The sequence below is a fragment of the Schistocerca serialis genome, chromosome 4 (genome assembly GCF_023864345.2).
Source record: "Schistocerca serialis cubense isolate TAMUIC-IGC-003099 chromosome 4, iqSchSeri2.2, whole genome shotgun sequence".
In the NCBI taxonomy this organism is placed as follows: Eukaryota; Metazoa; Arthropoda; class Insecta; order Orthoptera; family Acrididae; genus Schistocerca; species Schistocerca serialis.
The window spans coordinates 579,683,170-579,707,706 of record NC_064641.1 but is presented as its reverse complement, the minus strand read 5'-3'; the positions used below and the strand labels follow the sequence as shown (position 1 = coordinate 579,707,706).

The following is a 24,537-nucleotide window of genomic DNA, read 5'->3' as shown; positions in this document are numbered from 1 at the left end:
TGATTCTGGCGCTTTAATTGACTAAAATCTGCTAATAAAACAGACTTCCAGACTGTTTCCTATGATTTTATTGTTTATTGTTCCACAGTTTTCCGCCACCCCACAGGCGTCTGAAAAACGTGTTTTTCGAATCTTAAATCTATCATTCAACTGCATTCTCAAAATCAGACATATTGCTATGATAAATTTCAGTAATATTTGTTGACATTTTGGAACATTCGTCATCATATGTGATGCAATATTTTTTTAAATTAGCAATTTTTCGTTTAGGGTAATCGAATCTGTTGATTTTATACTGTTTTAGCCGTACTGCTATGAGACAAAAAATTTGGTCGTAGGTTCTCGTAGTACGAGTTGAAGTTTGTGCTTCATCTCTGATGACCTCGGAGTCAACGGGACGCTAAACCTTACACTTCTCTCTTCCTTTACATAGACACCTCCATAGTGACACGATATGCTTTAGAAAGGATGTAAGAGAGTGATTATAAATCAAAGTCTCAATTAAGTATGAATCTATGATCTGCAGAAAAAAGAAAAATACACACATAATTCCTGATGAATATTGCTTGATGAAAACTGAATTTCCATAGTTAAAACATTCTGACAGTAGATTCTATAAAGTACACCAAAGATTTTTGTATCCACAATGATATTTTCCTGAAGTTTAATGTTAGCACAGAATAAATAAATGAGGGGAGCTGGGGAGCTTATTCAAGAATCTTCTAATGTTTTCTAGATCGAAATCTTAGAGCTAGCAGTGAAACGTTAGCATACAGGAGTATTTACACTTATTCATGGCAACTCACCAATAGAGACGGTTGCTTCTGTTGTCGAGCTGTCTGCTGCAGTCCCAATCACGGACAGCACAATAAATAAGGAATATATTGCTGTCGCTGGCACGCTAAGACTGCGGCAGGACGCTATCAAGATAAGAGATACAAAATACTGAATGCGACGGCCAAACCTGTAAACAGAATTTTACACTTATATGATTGCGTAGCGACTGTCAGAGTCAGGCTGAAGTACTAAGAAAAAACAAATGTGACGTAACTAGAAATTAAAACATTGTTCTAGAGTATTTCTTTGAGGACATACACCCTCTAAAAAAATAATAAAAAAGGAAAAAAAGTAAATAGCGCACCACAAGTGGATTATCGAAATATCCAAATGGGACGAAAGTCGATAGATCTGAGTTACGTGTACAGGCAAACAACGGATAACTGAAGTACGTGTACAGGCAAACAACGGATAACAGTTTCAGAAAAAATTGGTGATTTATGCAAGAGATAGAGCTTCACGAATTAAGCAACCGTATAATGCATTGAGCCACCTCCCGCCATAATGCAAGTATTTGTTCGGGTTACGTTGATTCACAGAATTGTTGGACGTCCTCCTGAGGGATATAGTGCAAAATTATGTCCAATTGGAGTGTTAGATCGTCAAAATCCTGAGATGTTTGAAGGGCCCTGCAAATGATTCAGAAAACGTTCTAAACTGGGGGAAATCCGGCGACCTTGGTGATCAAGGCAGTATTTGGCGAGAACGAAGACAAGCTGTAGAACCTCTTGCCGCGTGCGGGTGGGCATTATCTTCTTGAAATGTAAGCCAAGGTTGGCTTACCATGAAGGGCAACAGACGACGGGGAGTAGCATATCGTCGACGTACCGCTGTGCTCTAAGTGTGTTGTGTATGACAACCAAAGTGGTCCTGCTATGGAAAGAAATGGCAGCCCAGACCATAACTTCTGGTTGCAAGCCGTATGGTGGGTGACAGTCATGTTGAAATTCCACGACTGTCTGGGCCGTCTCAAGACACGTCGTCATTGGTCATCGAGGCTCGGTTCGAAGCGGCACTCATCACTGAAGACAATTCTACTCCAGTGGATGAGATTCCAGATCAAGGACGTATCTGAAAATGCCTAGGACAGCGGTGGGAAAGATGTACATCACGTCTACTTATTTCCGTCCCATTCGTACGAGTACAACTCATTTGTGGTTCGTCATTTACTTCTCTTTTGTTTACAGTGTGTTTTCGATTTTGTGTGCATCTTTTCTGTACCACAAAAATCGTTTTCTCTATACAATGTAAGCGTTAACGTAATAACTAAACTACTGTAGCTGACATAACGAAACCAGGCAACTCAAGGTCGCACGTTTCACCCCGATACTCCCACCCTGCTTCACTCCTGGCCTTGTATTGTTGCCATGTAAAGTACCGACTGGTCACGCGTCACAGTTCGCTGCTTCCGAGTATTCTGTTTCGCTGTGGTCCATGAATTCATTGTGTTTTGAAGATAAGAGTGATACAGGAAAACTACATTTGTGCATACCATAGTTGGTAGTCCGCGTCTTTTTTGTGGACGCCCGTACTAAATCGACGTTAGGAAACAAATAAAACATGTAATATCTATTGCCTAAGGGTTTTTGACAAACTTGATCGTGACGGAAAAGAGAGACGAAACATTAGCATCGGTTGAGCACAAAAACTGATGGCAGAAGCATGTGAAGTCTCCTCAGAAAGAACAGAACAATGTTTTAGCGTCACCGAAACTTCTCCGAAGGTTGTAGGCGTGTGTGCTGTCTTCTATTCGCCATGACAAAGATTTAAACGGGAAAGTAGGTTTATTCAAACGGACTGACTATCTTAATGAAGTGGTCCGCAGGAATGTCTTAGAATTTTATAATTCAGCACCTTACAGCCAGCAAACTTAGTGTCCAGCTACGACACGAAGTCGAGTACCACACGAGAGCTTAGAAACGTCAGTTTTTTGCTTTCTAAAAGGCAACGGTTTTTAGCACAGGAAATATAAAGATGGACGCAAATTTCTTGTGTAACGAAGGGATGTTGCTCCCTCGAGAGTTACATTTTGGGGACTGTTCATTTATTGCATACGGTGGACAATAGGCCATTGTTATGAAGCGTCTGTAACAGCTGCTATAATGTAATCGCTTCGGGAGGAAGGTAATATTTTCGGTCTTTTCAAGACAAGCCTTTGGAGCAAAATTCCTGGTGCTCGGATTCTTTAGTAAATAAATTGTTCTCAGAGGTGTGGCGATACACCAAAAACTTGGCAGATTTTACCAAAATTAATTTCATAGTTTTCTTAACAACTTTCTGGCTGGAAGTATCTACTAGATCCACCAGAAGGCAAATTCAACAGAGACGACATTTCACACCGCTTTCGGTATTTTATTTCCTATCTCACAATACTTTAATGTTATATTCCATATTAAGAAATACACATATCTATTATTTTTCCGGAATGTTTATTAACATTTGAAATTATTACCAACTGACGATGTTCTAAGTGGGATAGATGACCTTGACCTGTTCAGTTTGGTGATGGTCACTACAAATAACATTCTAGAAGCATATTTTAAGTATTTCTCAATAAAGAATGAAATTTAAAGCCACCTTGTGCAGAGCTGCTGAGTCTCGCGGCGGTAATATTGAATGCAATGTGCTCCGACCTCCAGCTGCGTTTAGTAATTAAAATACGACGAGCCTTTGACCAAACACTACTCGACCGCTGCCAGTGACAATGACATTTTAAACATTTAACACGGTTGCAAGCCCGAGTACATTTTATTCAAGAGCCTAATTGCTTACTTTTACTAGCAGTACTGTGACGAGAAACTGATTACAACATTACAACTTTGATTAAAGTATTCATGTAAAACAACTGGGGGTCACTCACAATTTGATTCATTGTTACCAATTTTTATCATCAGTCGTGAGCATCATCAGATAATTTTTGACCTGGGGTTGAAAACACAGCTGGTCTGAGGAGAGAAATGGTTGCTGTGTCACCGGCAGGCCATGAATGCATTTCCTAACTTTGATTAAAGATACAAATTCTGTATAAAAGCAGTATATTGAAAGACGTCACTACTTCCGTGGGATAATACATATTTTATAGAACAGTATTTGAATTACAGTTGGGCATTTTCGACTAATCGGTATTTTCTTGTTGCGGGAGTCTGCGCGAGTGCAATAACACATCTCAACTATTCAAGACATCTCCTGCAACGAATCGCACACTATATAAATATGTAAGAATGGGCCCCCACAAACGAAAACTGAAAAGAATTGAAAAATCGAAGATGTAAATACTAAAATTCTAATATACTGAATATTGCTTCATTAGAGGATGTATAGGTAGATTCCGAGTTACTAAATAACAAATTTTGAAATAAGAAATTAGAAATGATTTGAGGCCATGATAGACAAATGATTATACTTTTAAACAAAGAATAAGGTTTTGGTTTATGCATCTATTGCCAATTAAATAAGGGAGTATCACTGAATTCTGAAAGGAGTTATTACAGAAGTTACAGCTTCGTTCCTTATCTCAAATGTTGACGTTGACAGATAGTGGCATTTGGATGGGTCTGTGCCGTCCCATCAAACCAGGACCATCCCAATAAACGAAACACTTTAAAAAATGAATTTACAAGAATTTCACTTTACGGACGGAACAGTGATGAGTCATGAACATCGAGTCAGCTCATTCGCACAGCTACTGATGCTTTCACTCTCAAGAAAAGGGGAGATACGAGAAATTACAGAAATGTCTCCTAACTCGTTTAAATTCAAAGTTAGCTAAATAAAATCATCTGCTTATTTTCGTAAAGCCATTATTTTCATCTCTGTCTTATTTTTGTCAGTTTCTCGATGGTACTCCGTAACTAATTGACTTCGCAATGGAATGGTCTTTGACCCATCAGTTTGCTTTGTTTGTTATTGGTAATGTCAGCTGAGTAGTGATGGGTTTCTATTGTTCATTTAGTCTGAAATGCTAGTAGTAAAAAGAAGGAAGTTATGTAGCCAACAAAAAACATACGTAAGGTAAAACCTACTTACCTGTCTCCTACGTAACAGAGGGCAAGGCCCACGATGACGGAAAGACCTTGAACAGTTGCCATAGTGTGACTGACTACCATTTTCTTCCCACAAACCCAGTTTTCTTGAGATGGCAGAGTCGACGAAAACCATGTCTCATCATAGTCCCAACCGTACTGGCACGGTATTGTTTCATTAGTTTGGTTCAGACTTGTAAACATAAGGCATTTGCTGTAGGTGCCATTCTCCCTATAAACATACAGACTGTGATCACCTGGAAACACTCAGTGATTGCAATGTAGCTCAGTAATAACATATTTTATCACAGGTCGCTCTAACTCTGAGTGGAGACTGTACTTTTTCGTTTTGCTTCAGTAGATGAAAAATTTGAAGGTTAACATTGATATTGAAATATCAGCGCTAAATGTAATGCCATAGATTATATAGTCCATAATCACTGAGCAACTTGGAAAGAAGAAAAACGCACTACAGATATTGTCTACCTGGGAATTGTTATGCTCTTCCATTCTTCGATACTGACATTAGCTGATGCTCTCCCAGGAACGTGGCACCAATGGTCAGGCACCATCATTGAAATTACAAACATCTGACTCGGAACAGAGCATACAAGAACAGAAAGGCCAACATAAATAAGATTCAGCCGAATTTGGAACTTGCCGCGGCTCCCAATTTTCTCGAGAATGCCTTCAAATGTCACTTCATGATGATTCACAGTATTTAATCTCTCCGTTCCATCTTCTTTGTTCTTGGCAGTCATCTGCAACATAAAAAAATAGCTGGAATAAAACATATGAATACATGAAACCATCGAATTATTAAACAGCCTTTTATGAAAATTTGAAATGTTGTAAATATTCAGAACGGAAAAAATATCGACTGTTAAAAGACGATTAGTCTCACTGCAGGAGAGACAAACGCATAGGGAGGCAGTTCTGACCTACTGCTGGATATTGGTGACAAGAGAAATCAAGACATGGACATAAGATTCTGTCGATCTAAAACAACTTTACCACTGTAAAAAAGAATTCTCATGAATATAGGAATATAGTGTAAGCTACAGGAAAGGTCTGTCAGTATATAATATGTCCAAGAACAAAAAGGGAAAAATAGGAACGGAAGACCAAGAACACGAACAAATTAAGAGAGTGTAAGATAGAGTTGCAGGATTCAGACTCTACTGTTCTATCCATATACCGAGATGCAATAATGGAAATGAAGGTACAGAAGTGTGATTAAAATTAAGGCTGAAAGAGTGTCAACAATAAAAGTGTCTGATGACACTGCTATCTTCAATGAAAGTGAGGAAGAATTGCAGGACCTTCTGAGTGGGGAGTCTAGTGAGCAAACATTATGGACCGGGAGTAAACTGAAGAAAGACGAAAATAATGAGGAGTACCAGAAATTAGATTAGCGATAAATTTAACATCAAAACTCGGGACCACGAAGTAGACAGATAGAAAATAACGAAAGGAGGACGAAGCAAGCACGGCGTAAGAAGAACAATAACGTAGATCAAGAGGGCATTCCTGACCAAAAGAAATCTACTAGTTTCAACATGAGCCTTATCTTGCCAATGTTCGTTTAGAGCACAGCATTGTTTGGAAGTGAATCACGGATTGTGAAAGATGGGAATCGAAGCGTTATAGATATGGTTTTATAGAAGGGTGTTGAAAATTAGGTGGACTAATAAGAAATGAGCAGGATCTTCACTAAATCGGTGGAGAAAGGATCGTATGGAAAACACTGAGAAGAATAAGAGATAGTGTGAAGGAGAATCTACCACGTTACTTGAGGGAGCTTTAGAAAATAAAAACTGTAGGTTATGACAAATGTGACAAATGGCCGGTTATCGAAGATACCAATAATCTACCTATCGAGAAAAAAAGAGAGAGTCCCGTGTCGAAAGGAACCAGTATGCTGACTCTTTCATTTAATCATAATTTTTTGCCCTTTTCAGGAAACGTAGTATTTATTTACAACTATCTCTGAAATATTGACTTAATCAGTTTCAATATACAGTGGCACATGCTGATGGAGAGCTATCTTTTTGAACAGTGTGTACAACATCCAAAATGATCGGTAAGTTTATTCCAATTTGTATTCAGTGGTAATATACGTTCTATCGTTCTAGGTTAGTCAAACCGTCCATTTGCACTAGTCCTCACGCAGTTATACTTCAGCTACTCACATACTTTTTGTTATATGCACAATTCTTAAGTATTAAAGATGCAAGTTCTGTTTTCTATGAATGGTACTGGATTATTTTTCCACTATAGAGGCTTGGTTTGTGAAATGGATTCTCATCAGATGATGGTAATTCGTGTCGAAGCTTATGAGAAACTATACATTTATTGACTTGTGTTGCATAGTGATTTACTAGAAAGGTCATTCCTTCTATTAATGTTTTGATTAATGTGCCTCAAACAGAGCACCGACATCTTGTTTTCGTGATCTTAGACGAAGAGAAGACTGAAGTGAGAGTCATTCTGATGATTAACTTTACACTTAGTGAGCCATTATTGGAGGCTAACTACAAAATTACGTACAAACTTATTGCATACTAGTTACATTTTCAGGAAATGAACAAGGTAAGAACAATGTACTGGACGAAACTTCCTGGCAGATTAAAAATGTGTTCCGGACCGAGACTCGAACTTGGGACCCTTGCCTTTCGCGGGCAAGTGCTCTACCAACTGAACTACCCAAGCACGACTCACGCCCCGTCCTCGCAGCTTTTCTTCTGCCAGTACCTCGTCTCCTACCTTACAAACTTTACAGAAGCTCTCCTGCGAACCTTGCAGAACTAGCACTCCTGACAGAAAGGATATTGCGGAGACATGGCTTAGCCACAGCCTGGGGGATGTTTCTAATGTACTGGACCTTTATTAAGCGATTTTTCAGGTGGTTAGTTACTGAATTCACTCTGAACTGTTGGGTACATGACAGGGGAAACTGCCGCATAGCACAACAGATTGTTATAAGAGGTAAATTGACACATGTCGGTACAACTTAGTGCTTTTGCAAAAATCATTCACTTAGACACTCTGTGTTATTTTTAGATATGCAGGCCCTTATCATCAGTCGTGCTTATGTAAAATAATGAAATTAGGCGCTACTAGCTATTAGCTATACACACACAAACACACACACCTTTCATTTTAGTATGATAATGCCAGGATTTTTTCATTCCTGTGAATTTTATCATAAGTTATTTGCTACAGTTTATTTCATGTAATGACTTTTCTTTTCTGATATGATGAAACTTCCAGTTTTGGAAAATATTTCCAAGAAAGTATTTCCTGACATTTTCTGGTAGTAAACGGCTTTTCTGAACACTTTCACCGATTGTGACGTCTATCACTGTTTTACCCCACCTTTAGAATATTTCACTTTCTTGCGAGTTTAGGTCATTTTGCACACAGAGATAGCTTTATATATTTGCAATATATTCGCTTTTGTACTTGTGGAATCCAGGAGTTAAACATATTGCTCACAATATAGTGATAACAGTTCAGTGATGCTACTGTGAATGCAGTTTATTTCTATTTAATTTCTGATTTGGACTATCATTTATGTTAGTAAAACATAAGATATTAAACTATTTGGTGGCATTAGGTAGTGCGCAAAATATTTCTTTTGAAGTCAAAAACACAGTAAAATTGTTATCTTTTATTTGAGAAATAGGAAAGAGTGCAGATTGTGATACATAGGGAGGCATTATCTGAGTTTTGTGGCAGGGCAGTGACATATTTTCTCTGAATTTCTCGCAGTCATATCGCTCTAATTTGTGTTCTGGGGAAACATTAATTCGTGCTGCTAAGATTTCTTCTGAAACGTTAATGTTATATTTTTTATCTTATATTTTTTATCCGTTCTGTATCGTCTAGAAGGTAAATCGTCATATCTTTGTCTTTATGTACCAAACGTTTCACTTGTTGATTGGGGATGTTGTGTATTTCATTAGATTCCAGCAGAAAACGGTTATTACAGGACATTATAACCAGCAATTGTTAGGCATAATACGTAGATTGGTGGTATTAATGAGCAATTTGGAATGTAGTTCTTCTTAAAAAATAAAAATTTTTGATTGAAACAGTGAACTGAAAGCTTCAACCCACCTAATTTCCCTCCTCTCACTCGATTAGCTTGCTAAGTGAATTTGGTTACAGATCTGATTGATGAATCATTTCCACATAATTCCAACATTCTAAATATGCTGAGCAAGTTATAATGTATGTCACCTGATTATTTATTTGCTGATTTTGGCAAATTTATCTGCGCTTTGGAGTGTTGTGGATCATACATGGTATTAGGTGAGGTTCAATACAATGAAAGATTGTTGAAAGTATTTAGGTTCTTGTGGATGACTGGACAGTGCTTTTGGTAAACACTTTTCACAGAATTTTTGAGTGGTTCAATCTTAAATTAATGTTTTACCCAAATTTCAGCTCTTATTGTAGTAAATATTTTTGTTGTGCTTCTATTTTGGATGCTCACTGATTTTAGTGAAATGACAGTTTGAGATTTATTCTTCACTGTGGGTATAATTACGTGGTTTGTGGTGAGTTCGTGGATTCTTCATCATTTCTTGCGAGGGGAGTTAGTCTTGTGAAAATTTTTAGCTGCTTGGTATCTTGTGAGATCAGTATGAGACGGTTTATTGGTTTATCGACGTATTTATTTTCTTTGTATGATGGACAAGTCCACAGTAAATATGAGATAGAGACAAGAAGCACTGATTTACTATTGTTTTATGTCATTACTTTGTCCTTTTGAATAGAAATTATGGCATCACAGTGGCAAATTGTTTTTCTCTTGGTGTCAATTATTTGACTTGTGAATACTGTATTTGTGTGATTTAGTGTAATCTTGTAAGGCTAGTCAACAATTTTATTGTTTGTTTTAATTGTTGTGACAGAATGAAAAATAATGAAAACAAGAAAGGTAAGAAAGCTGAGGTAACGGAATATTCTGATCATGGTGTCTTGTGCAGGGCTGCTACTCAGAGAGATCATAATATATTTAATTGTGAGTCAGTTATTATATCTGGAAGTCAAGGAGTGTATGCTGTCGTCAGTGATGTAGATATTGAACTTCAGGAGACTAGTAGTATTAATATGGGCAACGGCCTTGCCGCAGTGGATACACCAGTTCCCATGAGATCACCGAAGTTAAGCGCTGTTGGGCGTGGCTGGCACTTGGATGGGTGACCATCCAGCCACAATGCACTGTTGCCATTTCTCGGGGTGCACTCAGCCTCGTGATACCAATTGAGGAGCTACTCGACCTTATAGTAGCGGCTTCAGTCAAGAATACCATCATAACGACTGGGAGAGCAGTGTGCTGACCCCACACCCTCCTATCCGCATCCTCCTCTGAGGATGACATGGCTATCGGATGGTCCCGGTAGGCCACTCGTGGCCTGAAGACGGAGTGCTAGTGGAGTAGTATTACGATGAATGAGAGTGTAGCTCGGTCTGATGAGATTCAACCACGAGTCCATTGGCAGTTGTGGTGCATCAGGAGGTCCTTCTACTGCTTCTACAGCCAATTCCGTTCAGGTTGAATAACAGTATAATAATTCAGTTTCTTCATTTACTTTTTACCAGCGTTTTCTTAAAGCATTAGTTGCATCTTTAACCGAGACCTTATGGCCTAGTAATGAGTACAGCGTAAAGTTAAGAAGTAACAGGAAACGACTCAGTGAGAATTTGGAATCTAGTACAAGTGAACAGCAGGTATATGTGAGATGACTTAATGAGAACAAGTAAAGAGGGGCTTGTGAGAGATTAGGGGATAGAAAAGAAACTAGTGAAAGGGAATTGATTGATAAATTGCAGGCTAATGTTACCAATCTAGAAGAACACATCCATGGTTTAGAACGAAATGCGAACTAATTATTGTAGAAATTACAGGGAAATTTACGGAACTGAATACACAACTAAGAGAGAACTTGTATGCAGACTTCTCTGGGAAGATTTGTAGTACTGAGGGTAAACTTGTTAATGTTGAAGGGAGTCAAAATCAATTTCAAATGGTTGTTACTGAACAAGTTAAGAAAGTTTTTGTAAATTTAAGGGAGTAATTCGAAAAGAATAAAACGGATTAATTAGGAATGTTTCTACTGATGGGCAATCAAGAAGTTGTTAATCTAACTCAAGAACAAATGCCACATGCTATATTATTACCAGAGCTAGAAAATAGCTCTGAGGAGTTGAAGGTCAGTGTAGAGAAGGGATGGTGAAATATTGAAGACGATATTAAGCATACATTTAAGGTGGATGATTGCTGTGGTTGATACAATCGTGATGAAGTATCTTGTTTTGATAATTATGTTTCTCATGTGTAAAAAAGTTTCAAGTGATCAGCAGTACATCAAATGGCATCCATTTTTGTTCTTGCCTGGAGCAATATGATTTTTCACGTCCAGTAACTTGCTTTGGCGATGTAAGATACAATTTGTGCGTCTTTACCTGGGGCTCCAATGTGTGTTTGTGCATTGGCGAATCATATGACGAATTTAGACATCTATTTTCGTCTACGTATATGTTCTTTGGGAGTATGATGTTAAAAAATCTGTTCTTGAACAACGCCTACAGTCCAAATGAATTGATACGTCTTTGGCTTATGAAACTTCTTCCATATATATGTCCAATTATTCTTGCGGGCCAGTGTGAAGATGATCTAGGGCGTTTCCAAAGATTATTGCGAGAGATGGAGTCTGAGAGTCATGGTGAAGGGAATGGTCGCTCAGTTTTGTCACTTTGCCCCACACCCACAGGGATACAGAAAGTATGATTGTGACAACATGACTCACATAAGGGTCTGCCAAAATTAACACCCTCATTTCTATTGCGGACATCCTTCTGATGATTTCACCTGTTATTGTCACAAGGGTCGATAGGGCAATAACAGATAGAGTCTTCGGAGGGATATCCTAGATAGGAATGACTGTTAATTTAGGAGAGAGAAAAGTGAGTATAATTTGAGAAAAATATATGGGAGCACCAGACTTCCTTTTGCTATTGAGTTACTCAATGTGCAATAGATTGTGTTTTTTTACAAAAGAAAACACGGCCTATTGTAGGCTGTATATTACTGTTCTTAATTTAATTTGTGCAATTAGCTAATTTCAGCTTTGTGTCATTTGCAGGTACTTGAATTTGAAATATACCAACTTAGAAGAGAATAACATTGTGTTCATACATCGCTACATAGGTAACAACATTACACAAATCGAAATGGCACATTATAGTGTGGTAAACCTTCTTAAATGTATGCCATAAACTTAAGTACATCACATTTTACATTGTGTGGGTATTGGAAACGTCTTACACATATGTGATCGTACGCCATAAACCATAAATACATGTGGACAGATTCCAGATCGTAATGGTACACTGTCACATGTCACATAATAGTAACTGAAACAACAAGTACTGCAGCCTGACAACTGCAAATAGCTACATGATTCTGTCAAAGATACTTACAGCTAACGCCGCAGAACCATCTATAGCAAACATAAAAGGAGTACATTGCATTAATAGATGGTATATTGGTTTATGCTCATGTATTGTAATCAGTGAGAGAAAGATGTACAAACAATTTTGTCATAATTTTTGTACAATACGTTCGAAGTAGTTCTCAAACTAGCTACAGGTTTTGTAAACTATTTACAAGAAAAGTATTGAAATTTCATGCAGCGCAATAACTCATAAAAATATATTTCATAAACTGTTTTAAGGTTAAATGCTGTAAGTCATAATTCATGTCTATGTTATAATTCATGTTGGCATGATCTGACATAATTGTTATTTATTATTTATTGTAAAACTATGTGCACTGCGTTTCATTCAAGAATCAAGTCTGTTATAATCATGTCATAATTTCACATTTAGAACGGGCCTGAAATTGTAATAAATCTGAAATTACACACATCAAAAAAAGTATTGCATCACCCTAGTTCTTTGAGCTCCTGAAGACGGATGTTGAATGTGGATACTGTATCACTGACACAGTCCCTTTGGCTGTTCATATATGTCACTAAACACGCCCAAAGATGTAAACAACCATGCATGAGCAGCGCCTATTGGAGGGAGGGGGTCAGACAGCCGATCAGTTCCAGTCATTCGACCAGGAAGGAGATACACGCCTCGTGTTACCTGTAGTTTAACCATGCCTAGACAGTCAATACCACTGTTCGATCGCGTCCGGATTGTTACATTGTGCCAGGAAGGGCTCTCAACAAGGGAAGTATCCAGGCGTCTCGGAGTGAACCAAAGCGATGTAGGTCGGACATGGTGGAGACGCAGAGAGACAGGAACTGTCATTGACATGCCTCTCTCAGGTTGCCCAAGGGCTACTACTGCGGTGGATGACCGCTACCTACGGATTATGGCTCGGAGGAATTCTGACAGTACCACCACCATGTTGAATAATGCTTTTTGTTGAGCCACAGGACGTCGTGTTACGACTCAAACTGTGCATGATAGGCTGCATGATGCTCAACTTCACTCCCGACGTCCTTGGTGAGGTACAACTTTGCAACCACGACACCATGCAGCGCGGTACAGATAGGCCCAACAACATGCCAAATGGACTGCTCAGGATTGGCATCACGTTCTCTTCACCGATGAGTGTCGCTTATGCCTTCAACCAGACAACCGTCGGAGATGTGTTTGGAGACAACCTGGTCAGGCTGAACACCATAGAGATACTGTCCAGCGAGTGCAGCATGGTGGAGGTTCCCTGCCGTTTTGGGGTGGCGTTATGTGGGGCCGACGTACGCCGCTGGTGGTCATTGGAGGCGCCGTAACGCTGTAGGATAAGTGAATACCATCCTCCAACTGATGGTGCAACCATATCGGCAGTTTATTGGCGAGGCATTCGTCTTCATGGACGACAATTCGCGCCTCCATCGTGCACATCTTGAAAATGACTTCCTTCAGGATAATGACATCGCTCGACTAGAGTGGCCAGAATGTTCTGCAGACATGAACCGCATCGAACATGCCTGGGATAGATTGAAAAGGGCTATTTATGCACGGCATGTCCCACTAACCACTTTGAGGGATCTACGCCGAATCACGATTGAGGAGTGGCACAATTTGGGCCAACAGTGCGTTGATGAACTTGTGGATACAGGATACAGGCATGCATCAACGCAAGAGGACGTGCACGTGGTATTAGAGTTACCGGCGTGTACAGCGATCTGGACTACCACCTCTGAAGTCAAGATGATGTACTCAGTAATGAAACAAAGCAGTAGTCTCTGCCAGAAATATCGATTCTTAGACAATGTGTCTAATAGTTTATTTTAATACGACAGTATGCCATCTTAGGCAATTTATAACACTTAAAACACTTCAGAATGGCACTCCGAAATCATGATTGTGTAAGAGTAAATGTAACACTGTAAATAAACAACAGTCTAACGGTGGTACTGACTTTAAAGAAACCTCTGAAGGTCTCGTTGTATGGTAGTACAACATGCAATGTGTGGTTTTCTTGGGCAATAATAAGGGCGGAAATGATATTTACGTTGATCTCTATTCCAGTTTTCTGTGCAGGTTCCAGAACGCTCGGAACCGAATTGATGCAAAACTTTTTTTGATGTTTGTATATTTCCCATGAAGAGCAAGTAAAAAGTCATGACATAGGACAATCTATAACAAACAAATATGTGTCTATTTGTCTCTCTTATAATTTAAAAAGATCTCAACTGTTAGAGCCCGATGGAGTTGCATTACATTCATTGTACAGTGCCTTGAAGTATTACGACGTGTCCGGTTTCAGAGCTGTATCTGAGCAGCCATGCTACTCTGATAAAATCGCATATACTGATGGAGAGCCATCGTTCTGAACAGGCTGTACGACGTATAAGATAACCGATGAGATCATTTTAATTTATTTTCAATGCTAAAATACGCTGTTTAAGGTTAATCAGGTAGTTCATTCGTATATCCTCGCGTCGATCTACTTCCGAGTATTCATGTGCAGCTGCGTAGGCTCATAGAGACTGCAACTTATTAAGTAGTGGGAGGCTGGTTGGTGCGTCGCTTTAAGATCATTTCCATCTGTTACGTCTTCATTTTTTAGATGTTAAAGATGCAAGAAATGCGAGTTCTCTTTTGTATGGATGACATTAGTGGCTTCGTTTTTGTAGAGAGTATTGAGAGTAGGATTGTCATCACGAGATTGAAATCTGTGTCCACACTTAAGAGGAGTAATACATTTATGATCAACGAAATGTGTTGCGTCGTGATTTACAAGAAAGATCATTCCTTCTCTTCACGCTATACTTAACATGAATCATACATAGGGTGTCACCATCTTGTTGTCGTGACCGTAGCTAGACATAAATCTGTGTTGAAAGTCATTCTGATGATTAAATTTACGGGCAGTGACCCATGGTTGGAGCCCAACTATAGAATTAAGTGCAACTCTTTACACGCTAGTTAGTTTTTCTGGAAATCGATATGGTAAGACGATGCATGTTCCTATGTTCTCGGTTGCTGGCGTGTTTGTGTGGTATCTCTTCGACACGGATTAATTGTCATTTAACGTACAAGACATACTGGAGCACTATTAAATGATTTTTCAAATAATTATTTACTGTATTCGCTGTGAGTTGATACATCATGATTGGGGAAATTCCCTCATAACAGAACAGATGACTATAAGTAGAAGCTAACACGTGTTAGCCATTATGGTGCTTCCACTAAACTATTCACTTACGAACTCAGTGTTATCTTCAAATATGCAAGCCCTTACCATCCTGTTGTGTTATGCATGAAAATGAGTATTGGGTGACTAGTTGAGAGGTATTTATTTGAGTCAGCGTTATGAAATATTTCATGGCCATTATTTTGCGTATCACTTGGCTATTGAGGCTTGCTAATCACAAGATATGAGAGTGGTAGAAGCTTTTTCAAAAATTCACACACGAACACACACACACACACACACACACACACACACACACACACACACACGTATACACATACACATTTCAGGATTAAGTTCCACAGATACAGATGTTATAATTAATTTCACGTAAACAGTACAATTTTTATTCATATTTTGACAAAAAATTGGAGAAAACACACTGAATCTCCTTTTGAGCAAGATTCGTATGCCGTTTATGTGCAGCACGAACACTCATGCATTTCCGAGCATTAGTTTGGCCTATGGTGTTTCGCCCTGCGTTCTAAGTAAACCGTTATAGTTTCAACCTGGATTGTTGCTTAATTGTGTCATAATGTCTTTAGACTGAACATCAGCTTCACCATCGTCGATGTCTGCAGATGGTAAAAGCCTTATAATTTCGTCATCAGAAATCGTACCACAATCAGCCTGATATTCATTTCGCATAGTCATTTACTCCATTAACAACTATATCTGAGCTGCCTATAAAGTTTGTAGATGAGTCAATGAGCTGTATAGTACCCATACATACCACAAAAATGGATGTACGTATTTTTAAACGTATGTAATAATGTGTGTATTTAAGTATGTTCCATAACTTCTCCTAAACCAGCTGACGAGTTAAACCAAAATTGGTACACATATCACTTAGACTCACCGTGTAAGTGTAAGTGTGCGAGTAGGAAACAACTTACTCTCAAAGGGGTGTGCCCCACGACGTGCTAATACACATATTTTATTGATCCAGTATTCAAGTGTGAGAGCAGGTAGTGATTTGGAGCAAACGTTACACATAATTTCAATCCTTTACGAAACTTTGCCTCCCTGATATTCCCCATAAAACGACGAAACGGAAAAAGTTAATTCCGTTACCACGCTGTCGCTCTTTATGCTCTGAAACTGCTGCATGAGCCTCGAGGTTTCAATTTTTTTACCTCTTCGATACTAAGTGTATTCGCAACACTAGACATATTCACGTATACCTCAGGATGTAAATGCAAAATTATATCATTGTACAGCACATAGTTCAGGTGTTATGACGTTATAAAGATTGCACTGTTTGGAAATGAAACTGCAGAACAAAATTCGACATACATACAGTTGGGATATATGTACAGTGACTCGTGAAATATTTTAAATATACGACATTCGTGTAAACCGTCAAATCTACGGGTAAAGAGCCCCTTCTAAACATTAGGGTCGCTTTTAACCAGATTTAATAGACGTATTACTGCTATCTGAGGGTAAGAACTAGCAACCTCCTGTTGGGATGGAGCTGATAATGCAGACACAAAAGAGGAAGGACGAGATGGCAATACACAGAGGAGGAAGAAGAAAATGGACACAGAAAGGGGAAGGAGAAGATGGCTAGAGAGAGGGTAGAGGAGCAGAGGAAGGAAAGAGAAGCTGGACAGAGACCTAAGGTGGAGTGGGGGTAAGATGGACAGAAAGAGGCGGACGAGGGGGATTGGTCTGTGACAGCGGAGAGGAGGGGGTGGAGATAGAAAGAAAAGAGGAGAGAATAGACAGGGGGAAGACGGAGTTGGGCATAGAGAGAGGGAAGAGGAGAGGGCAGGATGAGATGGACAAAGAGTGGGGTTGGAGGAGGTGGACAGAGAGAGCGGTGAAAGAGATGGACTGAGAGGAGGGAAAGGAAGAGATAGGTAGAAGACTGGAATGAAAACATACGCTTGCAACTCTGGGTACTTAACTGGTCTGTACGAAAGAAGACGATCTGGATGAGCCGGAGATCCAGATTAATGAGGGAATGATAAATGAGGATCTACCGTAGCTCCTGTAGCCCGATTGAAAGTTTGTGGCTTTTGACAGCGAGCCGGTCAGGCGCTGCCGCCACCGGTCAGCCAAGTCCGCCTGCGTCAGTGTAACGCCAGTGCTCTCGGATTCCACTGTGCTGCCACGCCCGTTGTGCAAAGAATTGTGTCTGTCAATTGTGAAGTATGCCACTGTCTAAGCACCACAAATTTCCCTGTTTCAAGAAAAACACGGCTCCTGCCATAAACGAACTTTCTTTAATAATTTAAATTCAGACACGTTAAACACTAAGTTTCAGGTGGTCGGAAGTCATACGAATATATTTTTCGTTACTGTTCACCAATGAAAATAATAAATGGCCATGTTTGTGTACATTGCGCAAATCAGGTTTATGAGAGTAACCATGGTGCAATACTATAAAGAAACCAAGAAATGTAAATAAAAGCAAAATTCAGCCACCAAGCATTGGTTTATATTAGTTACTGTAGAAGAAATCCAGGCACTATGAGCAAACTGCCACTTTATATTTTTTGTAAATACATATGGTTCGTCATTTGCAGTTTTTGATCCTTGCGCTTAGAAGAATTGCTACATTCAGTCTTTTTGCGGGGTAATGGTCTTTTCTACCCACCTTTGTATCCGGGGAACATCCGGAGAGTTCTATTCTCATCAATGGTCTCTCACGCTTCCTTTGCAAAATTCGAAGCTTTATAGTTGTTATTACAAATGAAGCCTTCCATTCCACTTTTTCCGTGCCTCTTTTGAAAGGACTCCATACATTTACTAGTGAAACATTATAAACATGAAAAGAAATAATGCTTCTTGCTCTTCATAGTGTGCCACCATCCTGTCAGTCATGTCTACCTCACCCATAAAATTATTGTATCACACTATCGCATATAGGCTCTGTTTTTAAGCGAGCGTGGCGCTTCATTTCCCATCTTTCGACAGTGATGAAATTTTCGGTCTGCAGCGGATTGTGCGCTGATGAAACGTCCTAGCAAATTAAAATTGTGAAGTAAGGGCGTGACTCGTTTGTTTGGTAACTCAGTTGCTAGAGCACTTGCCCGCGACAGGGAAAGCTCCCAGGTTCGTGTCTCGGTCTGGCGCACATTTTTAATGTGCCAGGAAGTTTAGATATCAGTTGATGTACTCCAATAGAGGTAGATTCCACGTGGACAATATTCATGTCCACCCGTCGCACAATTGTTACACTTTCATTAATAGTAGCAATAGACATAGGAACTCGGCCTGATTTTACTGGAGCTTTGCTGTTAGTCAATTTACTCTCTGCAGGCTGTTCCATGTTATGTTTCTCAATACAAGAATTTCCTTTTCCTTCCGATTTGAATGCAGTGGTATTTCTGTGAGTAGATTTAAAGAATTAGATTGTGAAATTTTCCTTCTAGCACCTGGGAAATTCTTACTACAGTGTTCCCAATAGTACCGAAGTTAAAGCATGAGGTGACATTCTGTTCTGCCTTCTTCCTTGGTACATTTGAATTAATATCGCGTATCCATCTCATCTGGAGTATACCTATAATTTGAAACGACGCTTTTTCTCTGTATACTTTGTATATTGTTTTGACCTGCTTCTAGCTTTGAAGGGTATAATCATTTCACCTGCAGACTGATACTCCATACAATTTACAGTCGTTCAAAGGACAGAATAACAAATCATTGTAGCGAAATTCTCCTGCAAGATAATATAAATTACGATCTGAAATGTACATCTACAGGCAGTCACTAACTGTCCTCAGTCTCAAAATATATCTCTTTCCATAAGAGCTGACGATCGAAATCTGGGAACTGGGTAGCCAGCTTATGGGAGCACAAGGGCCACAAATGATCCCTGAAGAGGTTCAAATGTAGAACATATTTCTGATGTCATTATTGGCATTACATTGTTTTTGTAGGAGATATAGGAGATAGAGACCTTAAAAAGATTCTCTATCTTCGAAAAGAGCGTAGAGCAGCAGCGGCTACCTGTACACAGAACGTGTCGCGACAAAGTCGCAACTTCAAACTTTCAGCATCAGGGGACAACTAATGTAAGTTCTCCATAGTGCTGTTACTCTCAATGAGAGCAAACACCTTTTATGAATTAGTGTTTAAGCCTGTTCCGACTGGTCGACTGCTGCCTACAAGGCACTACGATGAGCGATCTGTGATCTTAGACATGTGTAATCAAAGTATGCCGCCAATCCTTCCGGCCGCTACAGCCAGATGATCAATCTTGATGATGCCACTACTTCTTTATACGAGCAGCTCCTAATCTGGCTTCACGAGGCTGAGTGAATCCCTTTCCAGGTCTTCCTACCACAGGAAAAAAAAAAAAAACCGGGGAGGTACCGGTCATCGAACCCGGGTCCTTCCCCGCCGAAAGTTCTACAGTATATTGTGGCAGCAATGCGTGAGGAGGGTGGTGATTTCTGTCTTTGCAGCGTCCTCTCCTTGTGATAGAATGTGTGCTGGCAAAAGGTTGCATCATCGGATCCCTGCATTTCTCTCCATAAGTGCCTCAAGAAAGAGTTTACATATTTGTATACTCTACTTGGGTTGTGATGGTAGAGGATATGACGAGGACAGATGCACGGTTTGCTTTTTTAATATTTATTTGTTATTGTGAATGTATACATTTCTCCCAGTTTGTGAAGTGATCATACAAGCTAGTGGCAGTTTGTGATGCGAGATCCGACCAAAACAGATGCGTGTTTTACATTTTTTTCTGTATACGTCACTGAGAATGCAATTATTTTTTTTTCAAATTATTAAGTCCACGTAGGAGTTAATTCTGGTCAGTATCGTATCTAGATGTTCAGGGGTCCCACATCACCCCAACTGCACACGTCCCACGCCTCCACCAGCTTGAACAGTCCTCTGCTGACACGCAGGGTCCATGGATTCATGAGGTTGCCCCTTGTAGACGTCCATCAGCTCGATAAAATTAGAAACGAGACTCGTCCGACCAGGCATCTTTACAGTTATCAACAGTCCAATGTCGGTGTTGAGGGTCCCAGGGGAGGCGCAAAGCTTTGTGTCGTGCAGTCATCAAGTGTACATGAGTGGGCCTTCTGCTTCAAAAACCCATATCGATGATGTTTCGTTGAACGTTTCGCACGCTGACACTTGCTGATGGCCCAACACTGACAACTGCAGTAGTTTGCGGTGGGTTGCACTTCTGTCACGTTGGACGATCATTTCCCGTCATCGTTGGTCCCGTTCTTGTTGGATTTTTTGCCAGCCGCAGCATGTCGGAGATTTGATGTTTTACCAGGTTCCTGATATTCACGGTACACCGGTGAAATGGTCGTATATGCCACCTTTTCGGTATCAAAGAAATGTACTTCAAAACACTAATTGGATAACGATTTGTCGTTGGAAGTAGTAAAAGTTTTGTGTACTTCTTGTCGAATTTAGTTTTTGGTGAACGACATGATTTGTAACATACCGATACATTTACATGTAAAACTCCGATTCTGGAATATTACTCACTCTTGGAAAAATTTCTGTGGGTGCCCATGGGGCCTGTTGCTGGGGTTAGACAAAAATATGGAAACACTAAGGGAATGCGTTCTTGAAGACATATGGAAATACAGGATTCGGCTGCATTTTGTACTGTTGTATTTGACCACAGAGACACCTGTTCAGTACAGATTCAGATTCTGTATTTGCCGTTGACCACATACAAGCTTTCTCAATAATAGCAGGTTGCAGTTACAATCAACATATTAAAATTAATGTTCACATTACATGTAAAAATTTAAGTGTCTTACATACAGCTATAATCTTAGATATTACAATCAACATTGTCCAGACCATATAACTCTTTTATATTGTAACATGAATTTGTTTCTGTCAGTCATATTTTAATTTTGATTTTTTTTATGGATCAAGCAGCGAGAAGAAACTTGTTAAAGGCTTTGAGGGTACTGAGTTTATGGGAATTTCCTGTTGTTGTTATCCTGTGCCTTGCAATGCCAATCTTTGGCTTATTACTAGTGTCATGATTGTGAAATGTTTTTCTTATACCACACTCTTAAATGTTTTTCCTGACAAAAAAGTGCAGACATAGAGTTATAGTCTCACCGTTGTTAGTATGCTAAGGCTGGTACACAGAGGGTCACAGTGCTGTATAGTACCAGCCGTGCATATTGCATGAACGGTTTTTTGGTCTTTTAAGGAATTACTGATTAGAGGAGAATGTCCTCAATTGAGTGGACCATATGTGATATGTGACTGAAAGAGCTTGTAATATATCATATGAAGATAATTGTTAACGACCATATTTCTTAGTTTCCGCATGATGTGGGACACTCATGCGATACAGAGCGGCCGACCGTTGTGCCCGAGCGGTTCCAGGCGCTTCAGTCCGGAACCGCGCTGCTGCTACGGTCGCAGGTTCATATCTTGCCTCAGGCATGGGTGTGGTTGATGTCCTTAGGTTAGTTAGGTTTGAGTAGTTCTACGTCTAGGGGACTGATGACCTCAGATGTTAAGTCCCATAGTGCTCAGAGCCATTTGAGCCATTTGATGCAGTTCGGAGTGGGCGCGCGGTTACAGGCGTCATGTCACGTATAGCGCGGCCAATCCCGCCGGAGGTTCGAGTCCTCCCTCGGGCAAGGGTGTGTGTGTTGCTCTTAGCGTAAGTTAAAGTAGTGTGTAAGTCTAAGGACCGATGACCTCAGCAGTGTGGTCCCTTAGGAATTCACACACATTTGAAATCATGCTCTTCCCAACTGACTTTGGCGTCAATATGTATTCCTAATAGTTGACATACTTATTTTCTACATTTGTGTGTGATCATGGGTCATTTCAGACGGACGAACGTGCCGGGAGGCGGCAGACCGTGCATACACCAGATATGGAGGACCGGGTTCTACGAACCGTAGTACAAGCTCAAAATCTGGTGTATGCACAGTCCTCCGCCTCCCTGCACGTTCGTCTGTCTACAAGGACCGATGATCACAGAAACGTCCAAAAAAGACGTGAAATGTTGCATGATGTGTTTAGTGTCTGTGAGGGTATTTGTTTTGGTACAGCCATGCTGCCTCTCTGCCGTTTCCATCTGATTGGTCGTACACAGACGCCATCTCGGCTTGTTAGCGACATGAATGCAGTAACATTCTGTTGCTTACAGTACCGTGCGTCAATCACACAGCTTGCAAGACAAAAGGAACAGGTGGCGCATCGTTAGAGGGACTGCCATTCGTCAACTCCATCTGCCGTGAAAACTACGCATTTCCGGACACATGTTCATAGGACTTTTTTCCTCTCCATTTCCAATCAGGGATCCTTCCCATGTTCTAGTCTTTGAATCTAACGAAACAGATAGCACACAGTAACTCAGAATGCACTATGGATTAGCACATATGGCAAGAAGCATTTTTTCTTCATGCATCACCCTTTGAAAGTGTTAACCAAAAAGCCTCGTAGATAATAGTGGAACTCTACAACATTCCGTAGCTTAGGCACCGTCTCGGTGATTTGCGGCTATTTCTCATTGGCTAACCAGGTGTCGAGTTCGGATATATGCGTCCACGCGGACGTTTCTCTGGCGATATAGCCAACAAGGCACACCTGGAAGATTTCCTGTTTTAAATCGCCACCGATTACTGTCCGTTCTCTCTGAACTGACTAAAGCGATCCAGGCCTGTCAGTTTAGTTTGAACAACTCTCGTTCGGATGGACTGAACGCGCTATACACTTTCAGATTAATCGATTGTGTCATTATGTTGTCACTCTCCCTGCCCCCCTCCCACTAACTGCTGAATATGCGATCGCAATTGATGTATTATCTGTGTTATCAGAGTAAGAGATGGAACAAATAACATAAGTTATGTTTGAAAGAGTAGTAACTGAAGAGACAAGCGTATTTGCACGTTAATTTACTCCAGGAACTGAAGTCAGCCACAAAACACAGGCAGAGTTGCCTTACAATGAGTAGAAGTACTATTGTCGTTGGAAGGACTGTTAATACGCTGATGAGAAATGTGATCTGTCCTAATTAGTTATTTACAGTAGCTCTGGGTTTGCTATCCACGAGGAGACATTTGGAGGACATCAAAGTTTCTACTATCATATCACCTCAGGTATCCTCAAACCTGTGGAGCAGGTTCTGCGTAGGCACCACATATAATTACATTGCATTACTGTCTACCTTAGCGTCATCCAGTACGTGTTATAAAAATCGATGTACTTATGGATGCCTGTTTATATGTACGCATGTATGTATGTTCTTCATCTTATCCTAATTCCGCAGCTCGTGGTCTAGCGGCTAGAGTTGCTGCCTCTGGATCACGGGGTCCCGGGTTCTATTCTCCGCCAGCTTGGAGATTTTCTCTGCCCGGGGACTGGATGTTTGTGTTATCCTCATCATTACATCATCATCATTCGTGCTGTGGATAGACTGGACTGCTAAAAAAAATGGACTGTGTAAAATTGGGTCTTTGTCATTTGTAGTGTACGGGCGCTGACGACCGCGCAGTTGAGCGCCCCACTAACCACACATCATCGTCTTCTCCTAAACCACTGGATAGATTTCAGCCAATCATATTACACATATCACCTACTGTCTGGAAAGACCTGCCTATCAAAGGGGTGGGGTGGGAGTAAAACAGCAGCGTAGCCCACAATACGAGAGCACCCAGACTTAATTCATCCAGTACTTTATCTCGTTGGCAACCCCCACAGTAGGATGAAACGGAAAAAAAACTTAGCCTTTAGTACATTTTCGCTGTTCATGCAGTGAAACTGCCGATTGAGGCAGGACGTTTAAATTTATTTCTTCTTCACTGCTAAATGGATTTGTGACACATTTTTCAGAGATTATTCACGTGTACCATTCAATGTAGCAGCAAAATTAAATCATTGTGCGACACATAGTTCAGGCGATATGTCATAAACACTGAGCTGCGTGGAAACTCCCGCATCATGCATGACGTTCAGATAGGTTACGTCTTTGCCACTAGCACT

The 24,537-nt window shown here is 40.2% G+C and overlaps 1 protein-coding gene across 1 annotated transcript in view; it reads right to left on the bottom strand.

Moving 5' to 3' along the window:
- LOC126474030 (solute carrier family 22 member 7-like) overlaps positions 1–24,537 on the bottom strand; it is a 95,575-nt gene that overhangs the window by 52,643 nt on the left and 18,395 nt on the right. The window contains exons 2-4 of the mRNA XM_050101437.1: positions 5,346–5,620; positions 4,864–5,091; positions 807–964 (exon numbers count right to left, since the gene is read on the bottom strand). Coding sequence (XP_049957394.1) covers positions 807–964; positions 4,864–5,091; positions 5,346–5,620 — 661 coding nt within the window. The remainder of the gene's footprint in view (positions 1–806; positions 965–4,863; positions 5,092–5,345; positions 5,621–24,537) is intronic.